General features: G+C 39.3%; 1 protein-coding gene across 10 annotated transcripts in view; it reads left to right on the top strand.

Annotated features, from left to right (window-relative positions):
* PPP4R3B (protein phosphatase 4 regulatory subunit 3B) overlaps positions 1–16,708 on the top strand; it is a 73,572-nt gene continuing 56,864 nt past the window's right edge. For 4 of the 10 annotated variants that reach the window (XM_009184223.3, XM_009184220.3, XM_021924834.2 and 1 more), the window contains exons 1-3: positions 2–601; positions 2,232–2,287; positions 13,717–13,815. In XM_009184223.3, the coding sequence (XP_009182487.1) occupies positions 460–601; positions 2,232–2,287; positions 13,717–13,815 (297 nt within the window). In that variant the 5' untranslated portion in view covers positions 2–459. Of the gene's footprint in view, positions 602–2,231; positions 2,288–13,716; positions 13,816–16,708 lie in introns of all 10 variants that reach the window. The other 6 variants (XM_021924836.2, XM_009184225.4, XM_009184219.3 and 3 more) reach the window with 3 other exon arrangements.

Genomic DNA, 16,708 nt, shown 5'->3' with positions numbered 1-16,708 from the left:
CTCCGGCCTGGGAAGCGCGTGCAGAAGCGGAGGTGCTGTTCATGGGACTTGTCGGCCGCCGTAGCCCCTGCTAGGACAGCCCGTGCGAGCCTGCTGGAGGAGGAAGAGAAAGGCAGAGAGAGTCGGGTTACAAGATGGCGGATCTGTAGTAGTTACTGCGGCGGCGGCGGCGGCGGCGGCGGCGGGAGAGCGAGCGAGCCCTGTGGGGCAAAGGGACGGGAGGGTGGGTGTATGCGGGGTTGAAGTGAGAGGTAACCAGGCCTCCGGGCGGAGGGTCTCAGTGGCTCTTGTCACCCCTTCTCGCGGCTGAACCTTTGAAGCCATGGTGAATTCGGGCCTCTCTGGAGCCGCCGCCGCCACCGCCACCGCCACTACCGCGTCTACCGTCTCCCAAGAGTGAGGGGCGCGGACGAGGTGAGCGAGGAGGCGGCGGCTGGAGCGGTGGAGACAGCAGCCACCATGTCGGATACGCGGCGGCGAGTGAAGGTCTATACCCTGAACGAAGACCGGCAATGGGACGACCGAGGCACCGGGCACGTCTCCTCCACTTACGTGGAGGAGCTCAAGGGGATGTCGCTGCTCGTTCGGGCAGAGTCCGACGGTAAGGTTATCGGAACCGTAGAATAGGGGATAGTGCCTCTGATCCGGGCACAGCCTGGGGTTTAGGGCCCTGGGCCCGTTACCGTTGCTACCACTTCGGGACAGCGCGTTGGTTCTGAGCTGACTCTTGTGTACGGCAAAAACAAACTACTGTACTTTTGACTGGACTTATCCTCAGAGACCGAGACTCTGTCCGCCTCCCATCCCTCTTAAGGATTGGACTCCTTCCTTTCCAGTCCCTCCTCTTTTAAAGAGGGGAGAGTGTGAGAGAGAAGGGAGGAACTAGTGAGAGACTAGGTACTGATGTCGGCCTCCTCCCCCCTTATTCCTTTATTTTCTTGTCCATTATACGTCTAGTACAAACGGTTTAGCGAAACCTTTCTTTCCGAGTGTCGTTAAAAAAAAAAAAAAAAACAACACTTGTACCAACCAGGTGCCACAGTCGACAGGTGTTGAGGAAAACCAAAAGGCACCTTTTCCTGGCTGTATTTGCTGACTGTTGCCACGATACATGGACACACAAGCACATACATCTTTAGTCTGGGATTTCTTCGGGCTGCCTTTGTAGAAGGCGCTATGAGAAAGTGAATGCCTTACAATCTAAGCAAGTTGGAACACCAGAGCGGGTTGTAAACTGCTGTATTCTTTGGTTTATTGTAGTCATGTGAAGTATTTTAAATTACAAAATGTAGAGCCGTAATTAAAATGCCTTTTATAGTGTAATCTGGACTTGATTTGAACAACTGATATGGGCAGTTAGAAAAATAATCTTAGGTTTATTCTTGACATATTTTGTATTCTTGCTCGTTCCCTTTTATTTTAAATAGTTATCACTTATTTCTACAGAAGGTATTCTTTTGTTCTTCACGAGAAAAGGATAAATGCAGCACTGTAATTTCTACACTAAGTATTTAATCCCTGTCATGATTTTGTTTTGTAATTTGCATTATTTGTTAAACTGGGAATGCAATAAAACAACTTTTGTTAAAAAGAATGGCTTGAAGTGGTCATTTAGACCTTAAAATTTTTATTTCAATAAAATTTTAATAGTCATCTAGTCTCCTTATTCCTTGGTTTGAATGTTGGTTTTAGATGAATATTTTCTTTAAGGGTCTATGGGAATAGGGTGAAATATTTTAGATTAAATATGAAGCCTAGATTTGGAGAGAAAATGTGAATTTGAATACATTTTGTTAAGATGTCCAACTGGGTAAAAAGACATGAAAAGTTTGCGAGTGGTGTGTGTTTTTTTAATGTGTGTTTTTTTTTTTTTTTTGGAGACAGAGTCTTGCTCTGTTGCCAGGCTGGAGTGCAGTGGCGTGATCTGGGCTCACTGCAACCTCTGCCTCCTCTCTCTCTCTCAAGCGATTCTCCTGTCTCAGCCTCCCGCGTACCTGGGACTGCAGGCACGCGCCACCACTCCCAGCCAATTTTTGTATTTTTAGTAGAGACAGTTTCACCATGTTGGCCAGGACTGTCTCGATCTCTTGACCTCGTAATCTGCCCGCTTCAGCCTCCCAAAGTGCTAGAATTACAGACGTGAACCACCGTGCCCGACTTTAATGTGTATTCTTATTTTTTTCAGGGTTTTATCATCTGAGACTTATTATATATTAATTTTTATCTTTCAGGATCACTACTCTTGGAATCAAAGATAAATCCAAATACTGCATATCAGAAACAACAGGCAAGTAGTTGTTTATCTTTAATTTGAAAGACTTCATCTGTGATCAAGGAAGTATTAATCTGACAAAGGTGGCAAAACTTTCCTGACAAGAAAAAAACATGTTTGGTAAACAGAGATCATGTGTATTTCTCTTGCAGGTTAAAAGTTTCAGAATGAAAAGTGAAAGTTTTTGTACTGGTGATAATTACCATTTTTGGATTGAGCCACTGTTGGTTTATTCTAAGATGTATTTATTAGTATTATTTAACTGTAGTTAGTCAAGTCTCTTCTATACCTTGTACATGAAACCTTTTGTTCTGAGTCATGTTTAAAGGAAATGACATAAAACAAAATTCAAAGGGATACTCTTAAAGCAAGGAAAGCCTATTTGTGGTGTGAAATTAAATCCTTTGACTCAAGTAAAGGTAGAGGTTTTGAAGTAGAAGCATTAAATCTTGCTGTTTAATTGTTGTGTATTTTTAATATAGTAATCAATGGATACCTTATAAAAGTGTACATTGCCAATTATGTAACATCTTCTGTTAATATTTATTGTCTTATTTGGGAAAGAAAATGTGTGTTGTGTTTTAGCATGCCTGATTAATCTGAAAATGGTAGCAGTGATTCGAGCTTTTTTTATTCTGTGAATGTTTTTATTTTTATTATGAAATATATTAAAATTGAAAAGTACAGAGAATAATGGGTGTCTACTGTAACACCACCAGATTTAACAATGTTAACGTTATGCCATATTTGTTTCAAATACTTTTGTAATATTGAACATTATGGATAGAGTTAAAGCTTGTTTGTATCCATCCCGTTCTTTACATTCGCCATCCCCTACATAGGTAACCACTATTCTGAAGTTGATGTGTATTCTTTGTGTACATGCTTTTATACCTTTTCTGCATATGTATGTATCCATAAATAATATGTAGTCTGTTGTGTGTTTTTAAACTTTACACAGTTGATATCGTACTCTTACATGTATTCTGCAGCTTGCATTTTTCACACATTCATTTTGAATATTTGTTCATGTTAACAATGTAGATCTAGTTTTCTTTTTAAACTCTGTATAGTATTCTTATGTATGACATACACCTATTGTTATACATTTGAATTATTTCCAGGTATTTTGTGTGTATGTGGTATGTAAAGTCACGATGGCAGAGATTTTTGAAGGAAGATAAATTATTTTAGGATTACATTTACAGCATCAGTGCCCACTTCAAGGTTTATGAAAATTTGGATGCCCAGAAACAAGTACTTCATAGTTGGAGGAATAAACTTCTGTCTGTTGTGCAGCTTATTAATACAAAGTCTTACTGTTAAACAATTGTTTTATGTATACAACACATTCTTAATCAGTTATTTGAAATACTTTAAAATTTTCAGTATTCAATTCATAGCTTATTTTCTCTGTTTAGAAAATATTGTGTGTCTTTTTTGATGGAGAAACAAATTAAACATTTGTCCTGAATTGAAAACCTGAAGATGTTTCCTATACCTTAGACATTTTAAGGTAGACATTTAAGTAAATTTAATTTCTAAGTTAGCCAAGCAGCTCTTACTCTCTGTCTTTATACCGAGTTTTTACCAGATAATCACTTTTAGTTTGTTTTTGTTTGCTTGCTTCTTTGTGGGGAAAGAAATACTAATTTTTTTTTTTTTTTTTTTTTTACAGTATTTCACTTATCTGCATGAATATAAAGTTATCAGGAACTTTGTTCTTGAATGTAACTAAGTCATAAGCAGTTCCCTACAAATTTAGTTATAATAATGGATTCTCAGATTGTATATAAGATCCTTTAGCTGTTGTTACTTTGGAAAGATCACATTATGGAGTAGGTTTGTATTTAAAATAGTCACCCAGCGTAAGTTAAAAATACACAGTGGTTCTATGAATACTTTGGAATCATTAGGACATGTAGGTAATTTCATGTATGTTACTCTACTAGAAAATTAGTTCTAGATCATTAGTATGTTTGTATACACTAAGTATAAAGTGTTGGAAAAATTGCATTATTTAAACTACACCATTTGGAAATGTTTTCTGTAATCACATGTAAATAATACAATATTTGGGCTTTTTTTAATAGTTTATTTTTTAATTTTTTTTTTTTTTTGCAACATAACATTCAGGTATATAAGATAACTCTGGTAATGAGAAGAATATTGAAACGCTATAAAAGAGTGAAAAACTTGTGTGAATGATATTACCTGTTTAGTTTTGTTTAAATCGAGTACACTTTTCTAATGGAAATCATAGGGCCATTTAGGGGTTATGTTAAACTTAGTTCCTTGTAATGGATGTGGTTTTTCGTATTTTCACCCAAATTTTCAATTTGCATTTTTGAAAATAATTTTTTTGAGAGGATCTTCTGTCCCCCAGGCTGGAGTACAGTGGTTTGATCACAGCTCACTGCAGCCTCAACCTCCTGTGCTCAAGCGATCCTCCGGTTTCAGCCTTCTGAGTAGCTGGGATTATGGATGTGAGCCACCATGCTTGACTAATTTTTAAAAACTTTTGTAAAGATGGGGTCTCATTATGTTGTCCAGGCTAAATTTGCACTTTTAAAAAATTTATTACAAATTTTTTTTGTTGTTGTATTTGTAAAGACGGGGTCTCACTATGTTTGCCCACGCTAATCTTGAATTCCTGGCCTCAAGTGATCCTTTTGCTTCAGTACCTTCACAGTGCTGGGATTACAGGTGTGAGCCACTGTATTCAGCTTAATTTGTAGTTTTTTGAAGTTACACAAATTGAAATTTCCAAATGCAGTAATATTTTTCTATGTTTGTTAGAATTATCCTTTGTAAAAGGCATCATTGAGATTATTCAATAAATTAGTCTAGAAAGTTACTGATTTCCAAATTTTACATGAAGTCTGTTGTTCATTAGTGGAGTTAAAATTTTTTTAAAAATTTGTTTTCAGAGATGGGATCTTACTATGATGCCCAGGCTGAGCTTGAACTCCTAGACTCAAATGATCCTCTCACCTCAGCTTTTCTAGTAGCTGGGACTATAGTAATGGGTTAAAAAATTGTTTTGTTTCCATTAGTGGGTTTTTTATTAAAAACTTAATGAGTAAGTGAATGAGATGTTTATAGGCCATTTTGCTGTATTAAAATATGTTGACTATGCCAAGCATGGTGGCTCACACCTGCAGTCCCAGCACTTTAGGAGGCCAAGGCAGGAGGATCCCTTGAGCTCAGGATCTCGGGAACAGCTTGCACAACATAGCAAGACCCCATCTCTACAAAAAAAAAAAATTCAAAAATTGTCCAGGTGTGGTGGTGTGCAGCTATAGTGCCAGCTACTTTGGGAGCTGAGACGGGAGGATCATTTGAGCTTGGGAGGTCAAGACTGTAGTAAGCCATGATTGTACCACTGCACTCCAGTCAGAGAGACAAAGCCAGGCCCTGTCTCAAAAAAAAAAAAAAAAGTTGAGTAAATTCAGAGGGGAATGTTTAACATTTCTTCTTTTAACATTACAGTTTTAAAATGAGCCAACTACTAAATTGTGTGCTCAAGATACATCTTTTCTTTCAAAAATGAAGTACCGAATTGTGAGCTTAAAAGGAGTTAGAATGAGTCAAGCTGAATGTCATATGACTGGATATTGAAAAGTCATTATTGATTCACATCACTTCCTTACTGTGCACAATACTGAAGTAGTTAATGGAAGAAGATGTACTTACTCAATAAACTTAAGCATTTAAACATGTTGGAAAGAGAAGAGAATCATTATATGATACAACATGAAATAAGATACCTGATAGGTGTGACAGAAATTTTAAGTTACTTAACATCAGTCCCACTAATACTGACTAAATCAAAAGCAGAGTCAAAGCGAGGTATGGTAGCATGTGCTTGTGGTCCCAGCTACTTGGGAGGCTGAGGCTGGAGGATCACTTAAGGCCAGAAGTTTGAGGCTATAGTATGCTATGATTGTGCCTGTGCATGGCCATTGCACCCCAGCCTGGGCAATATATCTTAAAAAAATAATAAAAACGAGTCCTACTAGGCACAGTGGCTCAACACTTGTAATCTCAACACTTTGGGAGGCTGAGGCAGGAAGATCACTTCAGTCCAGGAGTTCAAGACCAGCCTGAGCAACATACTGAGACTCTGTCGCTACAAAAAATATAAAAATAAATTAGCCGGGCATGGTGACACACACCTGTAGTCCCAGCTACTTGGGAAGGTGAGGTGGGAGAATTGCTTGGGCCCAGGAGGGCAGTGCTGCAGTGAGCTGTGATTGTGCTACCGTACTTCAGCCTGGGTGATAGAGCAAGATTGTCTCAAAAAAAAAAAAAAAAAGAGTCATAAGAATGTGTACCTATTTAACACAGTTGTGTATTAACTGGGTTTAGGAAAATCGTCATTGCAGTTTTATTTGGAGGCAGGATGTAACAGGTGAAACAGATACAGAATGATAGTAAGATAGCTGATAACAAATGTTTTACCACAGTCTTCACTGAAAGCCCATGAAAGCATTTCACACATGAGGCAACAAAGGTACAGAAAGGGTAAGATTCTTGACTGAGATTATACAGCAGGTATGTGCTGACACAAAATATAAAAAGTAAACTTGTATTCCACAGACTTAAAGCAATAGAAAATTAAGGAAGAGGTTAATGTAAGCTGGAATCATTAAGAAAAACTTCATTCCTGGTGGTTGTGGAAGGAACTGTGATAGGGAAGGAAATATACCTGCTAAAAAAGGTATTAAGCCTATCTGTAGCAGTGGTTTCTTTTCCCCCCCCCCCTTAATCCCAAATGTGATAATACGCAGGTTCAGAAGGGGACATTACAGGTTCTTGAGTAGGGGCCTAAAGTGATACTGTGTTTAAAGAAAAGAGTGTGGCAATGTTATGAATAATAAATTGGGGAGGAGGGATAGGGTGGAGCAGAAGATCTTTGAGTAGCAAAACCTTTTACAATAATTCAGATACAAAAAATGAAAGTCTATTCCACCATGGTAAATGGACGTCAAGGAACAGAGCTCCAGTATATTTTCAAGAAAGTGCTGGAAAATTTGGTAAATGATTAAATATGAAAGACAAGGAATCAAAGGTCACTGGTAGTGTTTTTGAATCTGGCCAGGAAAATGATAGTTCTTTCCAGAAAGTGGGAAGTGAAGCAGGTTTACATTAATCTTTTGGTTTGAGGCTTATTTAAAAAAATTTTTTTTAGTATGTAATATATTAGCCCAGTTAAAAATTCAAAAGGTATTTATTGAAGTCTCTTTCCCACGCCAGATTCTGTCCATACAGTTTCCCTCGCTAGAGGCCACTCACACCAGTTTCTTATATATCTTGCCAGAGATACGCATATGTAAGCAAATATGCATACAATTGTATGTATTTTTTCCCTTTTATTGGTATAAATGGTAACATACTATGTACTGTTTTGTGCGTTGTTTTTTTTTTTTTTTCCATCTGGGCTTATAATAAATATAGTAAAATAAATGGAAAGAGATTTTTTTTTTTTTTTTTGGAGACACAGTCTTGCTTTGTTGCCGAGGCTGGAGTGCAGTGGCGCAATCATGGCTCATGGCTTCATGATCATGGATCATGGATCATGGCCTTGACTTCTGGGCTCAGGCTCCCACCTCAGCCTCCTGAGTAGCTGGGACTGCAGGTGTGCACACGATGCCTGGCTAATTTTTTGTAGATATGGGATTTTGCCATGTTGCTCAGGCTGGTCTTGAACTCCTGAGCTAAAGCAGCCCACCCACCTTGGCCTTCCAAAGTACTGGGATTACAGACATAAGCCGCCACACCCAGCCCATGAAAAGGTCTCAAAAGGAATATCTGGGAATAGAGATAGAGTAAGACTTTCCAGCAGGAGATTATAATTTAAGAATCATAAAAGGCCTGGCGTGCCAGTAGTGGTCCCAGCTTTTTGGGGCTGAGGCAGGAGGATGGCTTGAGACCAGGAGTTTGAGGCTGTAGTTCGTGATGATCACACCTGTGAATAGCCAACTGCACTCCAGCCTTTAAAAAAAAAAAAAAAAATCAGATTAATTATGAATTTTTAGCTGCAAGGTAACCTCCTTTGAGGTACTAGCTATAAATTGAGAAAAGAACAGAGCTCAAGACTGAGTCTTGTTGATCTGACCACATTTATTCATTCATCCAGAAATACCTCATTGAATGCTGCTTCTGGCTGGTCACTATCTTTCGTTTGGAACTTTTTGGAGGCAGGGCGGTGGTTTTTAGATGAGACTGTCTCCCAGCCAAGAGCACAGTGGCATGATCATGTCTCACTGCAGCCTTGACCTCCTAGGTGCGATCCTCCCACTTCAGCCTTCTGAGTAGCTGAGACTGCAGGCACATACCACCATGCCTGGCTAATTTTTTTAATTTTTAGTAGAGATGAGGTCTCACTATGATGCCCAGGCTGGTCTCGAACTCCTGCACTCAAACAGTTCTCCCTCCTTGGCCTCCCAAAGTGCTGGGATTACAGGCGTGAGCCTCCACATCCAGCCAAGCTGGGATTTTTGTTTTTATTTATTTATTTTTGAGATAGAGTTTCACTCTTGTTGCCCAGGCTGGAGTGCAGTGGCGCAATCTCGGCTCACTGCAACCTCCACCTCCCAGGTTCAAGCGATTCTCCTGCCTCAGCCTCCCTAGTAGCTAGGATTACAGACATGCACCACCACGCCCAGCTAATTTTGTATTTTTAGTAGAGATGGGGTTTCTCCATGTTGGTCAGGCTGGTCTTGAACTCCCGACCTCAGATGATCTGCCTGCCTTGGCCTCCCAAAGTGCTGGGATTACAGGCATGAGCCACCACGCCTGGCCATTGGGATTTTTAAAGTAAGCTTTTGAAGAGTTTATGCAAAGTGATGGCATGATCCAGAATACTTGGTATCGATCTGTGGAATTGAAGAGAAGCAAAAAGTGGGAAACTCATTGGGAGATTGTTGCATAGTCCAAGCAAAAGATAATGTTGGATTGGATTGAGGTGATAGAGATGGAGAGAGATGGATGGATTTTGTGATACATATCGAAGGTAGAATTTGCAGGGCGTGCGATGGATCAGTTATTGGTAATTAGGAAGAAGGAAGATCCGTAACCATTGACTGTTTCCCAAGGTCAGTCCTTAGCATTGGAAAATAACTCTAAATATAAACCCCATTTAGTTTCTGGTATGTTGACGAGATCAGAGAAAATAATTTAAGTTGAAGTTTAGAATGAGGGGCTGGGTGCAGTGGCTCCCACCTGTAATCCCAGCACTTTGGGAGCCCAAGGCCAGCAGATTACCTGAGGTTGGGTTTCAAGACCAGCCTGGCCAACATGGTGAAAGCCTGTCTCTACTAAAAACACAAAAATTATCCGAGTGTGGGGGCACACACCTGTAATCCCAGCTACTCAGGAGGCTGAGGCAGGAGAATCACTTGAACCCAAAGGTGGAGGTTGCAGTGAGCCAAGATTGTACCACTGCACTCCAACCTGGGCAACAGAGTGAGACACTGTATCAAAAAAAAGAAGAGCAAAAGAAAGTGATGATGAAAAGGTGCTCAGTTACCTTAATTCAGATTTCAGTGTTTACCTGGACCTTCTCTCAGAACATTGATTGTAGCCAAAATGGGAAAGGCACTGGATGGCTGGATAAAGCGTTTTGGATTTCATTCTATTAGTCATATCCATTGACCTGACTGTAGATACTACTGTCTATAGATCTAGACACCAGAAAGACCAAGGCATGATTAGAAAATTGTGACTTTGAACCCCATCCCCCAACCTCCAGAAGGGGAGAGGGACTGGGGGTTTATTAATCACCAGTGGCCAGTGATTTACTTAATCATATCTGTTTAATGAAGCCTCCATAAAAGCCCAGTAGGACTGGGTTTGGAGAGCTCCCAGATAACTAAGTGGAAGTTCCTGGAGGATGATGTCCCCAGGGAGGTAATGCAACCTTTGAGCCTCTTACCCCATACTTTGCTGTATACCTATCTTCATTTGTATCCTTTAAAATATCCTTTATATTATAATAAACTGGTAAATACAACTGATTCCCTGCATTTTGTGATAGCAAATTAATCAAATCCAAGGAGGGGGTCATGGGAAGCCTGATTTATAGCCATTTGGTTGAAAGCATAGGTAAAACAACCCAGTCTTGCAGTTGGCGTTAGAAGTAGGGGCAGTCTTGTAGGGCTGAGCCCTCAACTGTGGTATCTGACGGTGTCTCCAGGTAAACAGTGTCAAAGGTGAATTGGAGAATATCCACCTGGTGTCTAGTATAGAACTGATTGATATTGGTGGGGAGAAATCCCCACACTTCTTGGTGATGAAGGTGACAGCAGTGATTTGTATTGTGAGAGTGTAGTATGAGAAACAGTTTATTCCTATATTTTATGAGAAACAGTATGAGAAACAGTTTATTCCTATATTTTCATACCCACCTTTTGTGAATTATTGTAGCCTATATGTGGAGATAACTGCAAATATTTTGTAATTTAAACTGTTCTAACTCAAACAAAATGGATAGATGCCTTAAAAGGGGTTGATAATGATATAAGTACAAATGAACTACATAATGGTTAAATTAACATTTACTGCTTAACTGTCAACCATGCGACAAAGCAGAAACAATGATGTAATAGATCTGACAAGAAGTTACCCCCTCAGAAAGTTCAGTTATTAAAAAGATAATTTTTTTTAACTTTTTTTTTTTTTTTTTTTTTGAGACAAAGTCTCGCTCTTGTCCCCTAGGCTGGAGTGCAATGGTGCAATCTCGGCTCACTGAAATCTCCACGTCCTGGGTTCAAGTGATTCCCCTGCCTCAGCCTCCCAAGTAGTTGGGATTACAGGTGCCTGCCACCACACCCGGCTAATTTTTGTATTTTTAGTAGAGATGGGGTTTCAACCATGTTGGCCAGGCTGGTCTCAAACTACTGACCTCAGGTGATCCACCCGCCTCGGCCTCCCAAAGTGCTGGGATTACAGGTGTGAGCCACCATGCCTGACCGATAATTTTTCTTTTTAAATTAGATATGGGAGTCTCACTGCATTGCCCAGGCTGGTCTCAAACTCTTGGCCTCAATTGATCCACTTGCCTTAGCCTCCCAAAATGCTCAGATTACAGACTTGAGCCATTGCATTCTACGAAAGAATAATTTTAAATATGGATTTATATCCACTGTTATGTTTGGGTATCTTATGCCTTAAGTGTGTATTGAGTTTTAATACTAACTAATGATATGGAGCCATTACAGTTCAAACATTTAAAAATTTTGCTTATGTTCTTATAAGCCTTTTCTATTTCAGCATGTGTTTTATAATGCATTAATATACTAATATATTCTTGTATATAATATATAAGCAAATTAAACTACAGTCAAAAATGTTCTGGAGATCACTGTTTGTGAAGCTATTTTGAGGAAGGCTCTAAGAAGATGACTTGGGAATGTAGGGAGCCTGAGTGGGTACCCTGGTGTTTTAACCAGCACTGACCAGAGTAGCTCTATTTATATCTTTTTTATATATGGAGGTTCTTAGTAAATTTTTGTTTGTAAAAGGGGTTCTGTTTTTTTTAAAAAAGGTTTGAAAACTTTTGTGGATGATGAGAGAAACCGAAGGATTTTTTTTTTTTTTTTTTTTTTTTGAGACAGAGTCTTGCACTGTCGCCAGGCTGGAGTGCAGTGGCACAATCTCGGCTCACTGCAATCTCTGCCTCCCGGGTTCAAGCGATTCTTCTGCCTTAGCCTCCCAAGTAGCTGGGACTACAGGCGCGCACCACCACGCCCAGCTAATTTTTGTATTTTTAGTGGAGACGGGGTTTCATCATGTTAACCAGGATGGTCTGCTCTTGACCCCGTGATCCGCCTGCCTTGGCCTCCCAAAGTGTCAGGATTACAGGTGTGAGCCTCCACGCCTGGCCGAAACTGAAGGATTTTAGACAAAGGAGTGACTTGAGAGAATTTTAGACTAACTCTGATAGCAAGTTTCTCCCAAAAAGCATAGCCAGGAAGAAGGTAGAACACCGATTTCTAGCTATTTTTACCTGATGACGCAGAAAATAAGAAGTATTAATCTGAGGCCTGGATTAATTAAATAATATTTTTCATTTACTGTTTAAAGCCAAAAAGTACTGAAATGTTCCCATTTTCAAAACTTTGTCTTTGATCTGGAGATGATTTTTAGTTTGTATTCATGTCAGGTTTTATTTATAAGTACTAGTTACATGAACAAATTATTACATATAAGGTGTTTTGTAGATTATATTTTTGGTAGAGTATAAACTCAATTTGTATTTGTTTGAAAATCAAAGTTTTAGCCATATTAAACTTTCATTATTATATATCCTTTAAAGATTGTTCATTTTAGTATTGCATAGTGTTTTTAGTGTTTAAAAATGTGTGTGTAGGCTGGGTGCAGTGGCTCACACCTGTAATCCCAGCACTTTGGGAGATCGAGGCAGATGGATTGCTTGAGCCCAGGAGTTGGAGTTCCAGACCAACCTGGGCAAAATGGTGAAACCCTGTCTCTAAAAAAATTAGTGTGGCGTGGTGTGTGCACCTGTAGTCCCAGCTACTCGGGAGGCTGAGGTGGGAGGATTGCTGGGCCCTAGGAGGTCAAGGCTGCAGTGAGTCGTGATTGTACCCTTACACTCTAGCCTGGTCACAGAGCAAAACCCTGTCTCGGGGGAAACAAAAAACAACAACAAAATATATATATGTATATTTGTGTGTGTGTGTGTGTGTGTGTGGTGTATGTTTTATTTTAAATCCAAACTTTAGTTTCTAATACAAGGGTTGACGACCTTTTCCTAAAAGCGTAACTAACCCTTTGGTAGGCATGTAATCGAAGACGTTCTAGGAGACTGCTTACCTAAACCTTGGGCTAATTTTTCTACACCCTAAGGTACTGAACTGGGTGCTGTTGGTAGCACTTGTAAATAAGAGCAAATAGCTTTGTTTCACCATGGTGTTGCATTTCTTAAGATCCTGAAGTCTTTTCCAGATTAAAAAAAAAAAAAAAAAAAAAATGGCAAAAATAGAGTTAAGCCTTAACCTATTTTCAGGTATTAGTTAGCTTACTTTTAACCAGCTCAAAGGGAAGGATAAATACATAGGTGGTTAGTGAATGGGACAGCTGATTTTCTAGAAGCAACAGAAAGTAGATGGTTGGAATGTCTTTGTTACAGTTTTAACCAAGAATGGCTAGCCTTTTTATAAATATTATTTGGGTAACATGAGTCAGAGCCTACTAACCTGTTTTAATATTTTTTGTTTTAGAAAATTGCTCAGTGTCATTTTTAGTACCAAAGCTACTTTATTGCCAATATATTACTAATAATGCTAATCGAATATACATTTATTACTTTTATCGGGGCATTTGTCATTGCTGTGTTTTCAGTCCTCTTGATTTTTATTTATACTTTGTAGATATCTCTTTTCTAGTGTGATGATATAGAAATATTTATTTTTAAACAGGATACATTAATTGTTTGGTCAGAAGCAGAGAACTATGATTTGGCTCTGAGTTTTCAGGAAAAAGCTGGCTGTGATGAGATCTGGGAAAAAATTTGTCAGGTGAGTTTCTTTTTATAGTATTTAACTTAACTTTTGCATCTTTTCTTGAATTTTTGTTTCCTTTTTACTTCAAACATGTATTAGGATATGGAGAGATAGATAGTGTCTTAATGTGAGACTTGATAATATAACTTGAAATTTTTTTATATTCTACAGCAAATTATTTTACTTCAAGTTTTTTAAAAACAACTTTGTCATAGTTTTGTTTTACCACTTTAGATTTTGATAGCATATACTCATAATTAATACCTTATATTATAGAGTGGCAAGTACTTTAAACAAACCAAAAGAAGATTAAGTAATTAAGTCAGGCTTTTAGATTAAAAATAATAAATATTTGGTCATATGTTTGCCTGATGTTTATGAATACTGTACGAGGCACTAATGATCAACAGTATTCATGACTTCAGTTTATATGGAACTTAGAGTGTAGCAGGATATATAGAATATGTGGTAACTCTTAAGTAACTAGAATTTTTTTAAAAGAAACCTTTTATTTTAGAACAGTTTTAGATTTACAGAAAATATAACTATAATGGAGAAGACATCTCTTATTTATAACTAAGATATTGATTTACATATCTGCTGGAACATAAATTTATATGGTGGATAATTTATTCTAGTGATTTCTGTATAAGATTATCCTTGTCCCATCCTACTACCCCACCTCTATATGTCAACACCTACTTTTTAATACATGTTCTTGGATATAAATGTATTTGTCCACCCGGACGCAATTGCTCACACCTGTAATCCTAGCGCTTTGGGAGGCCGAGGCAGGCGGGTCACCTGAAATCAGGAGTTCGAGACCAGCCTGGCTAACACAGTGAAACCTCATCTCTACTCAAAGTACAAAAATTAGCTGGGCGTGGTAGCGCATGCCTGTAGTCCCAGCCATTAGGGTGACTGAGGCAGGAGAATAGCTCGAACCTGTGAGGGAGGTTGCAGTGAGCCAAGATCATGCCACTGTACTCCAGCCTGGGCAACAGAGTAAGACTGTCTCAAAAAAAAAAAAAAAAAAGTGTTCGTCCTAGAAATTTTTGTGGAAATTTGTTTATTACTGCTTTCACTTAGGTAGTTTCAGGAGGTCTCCAAGAATGCTCTCAATTTGCATAATTCATCGGAAAGACTCAACAGAATTCAGCAAAACGTTATACTCACAGTTACCGTTTATTACAGCAAAATGATACAGATTCAAATAGCCAATGGGAAAAGGTGCATAGGGTAGGGTCTAGGAGAGTTCCAGGCTTGAGCTTCCAATTCTCTCCCCCAGTGGAATCATGCAGACAGCACTTACTTCTCCCAGCAGTGATATATGGCAGCACACATTCAGTACGGCCAACCAGAGAAGTTTACCCAAACCTTTGTGTCCAGGGTTTTCACTGGGGATTAGGGTTTACGTAAGCATGGCTTACCACCTGTGTGGCTAACCTTATTCCAGCACCTCCAGAGGTCAAGAATATCTTGTGGTCCAAGGCCCCCACCATGTACCACATTGTTAGCATAGTATGTCTGGCATAGGTGAAGGCCCCCAGGTAAACAAAAACACTATTATGAAGCAGGATATTCTGAGTGCTTAGAGTTTACCTCTCTGGAGCTAGATAAGGGCTAAACTTTTCCTTTGGCAAGGTCAGTCCTTTACTGCACAGGCCACTCCTTGACCAAGACTCTCTTACACCAAAATGATCATATTTGTGTGAGCATCTACATTTAGCATAGGATTTATATCACAGATGGAGAAATAATATCAGTATGAATATACCTAGCATTTGGGGCCAGTGTGGAGTAGAAACAGGTTTGAAGACACAACTAAGTTTTCCTATAAAACCGTGTCATACCTTTTGTATTTTTATATTACTTTGATTTCTTATTTCTCTCCTTGATCTGCAGATTTTACCTTATGATAAACTTGTACAGAACTGTATACCATAGAAACTGATAGTCAACAAAATCCAGCTTTTTGTCAGTCCAGTGATTTTTTTTTTTCTTCTTAGGTTCCAGACCATGATTCTGTAGGGCCAGTGACTTTCCTTTTTCTTAGTTTAATTATTCAAATAACTCAGCATGGGCCAGTGATTTTTCTATCAGCATTACATCCTCAGGAAGCTTTAACTCAATATCCCAGTACATTTGATCATCAATATCAGTATTATAAGATTTATGTAGATAAGGTAGTTGGATGAACAATACTAGTGTTACACCGTATCACAGTATGGTAGTAGATGTAACCTGAAAAGTAAGAGTTGATAGATTCTAGCACATTACGAGAATCCCACTTAGTCATTAACAGTTGGTCTGGGGCTGGGCATGGTGGCTCACGCCTGTAATCCCAGCACTTTGGGAGGCCAAGGCGTGCGTATCACGAGGTCAGGAGATCAAGACCATCCTGGCTAACACAGTGAAACCCCGTCTCTACTAAAAATACAAAAAATTAGCCAGACGTGGTGGTGGGCGCCTGTAGTCCCAGCTACTTGGGAGGCTGAGGCAGGAGAATGGCGAGAACCCGAGAGGCAGAGCTTGCAGTGAGCCGAGATCGCGCCACTGCACTCCAGCCTGAGCTACAGAGCGAGACTCTGTCTCAAAAAAAAAACAACAGTTGGTCTGGTTCATCATCATATTGTATGACGAAATGTCTCCCAGAGCAGTGTCATTCTTCGAAGCTTACCAGCTCCCATTTAACCTAATCAGGTTTCAAGAGGAGGGGTGGTCTTGGCAAACCTATTGCTTCACCCTACCAGGCATCTGTTATAACTGAGCCAAGAGACAATGTCATCTCTTGGCCTTCAGCCTTTCTTGAGGCATCACTGCTTTTTTTTTTGCTTTTTTTTTTTTTTTTTTTGAGACATCGTCTAGCTGTCCCCAGGCTAGAATGCAGTGGTGTGATCTCAGCTCA

The sequence above is a fragment of the Papio anubis genome, chromosome 14, assembly GCF_008728515.1.
Source record: "Papio anubis isolate 15944 chromosome 14, Panubis1.0, whole genome shotgun sequence".
Taxonomy (NCBI): Eukaryota; Metazoa; Chordata; class Mammalia; order Primates; family Cercopithecidae; genus Papio; species Papio anubis.
Note: the sequence above shows the minus strand (reverse complement) of the source record. Positions and strands in the feature narration are given on the sequence as shown.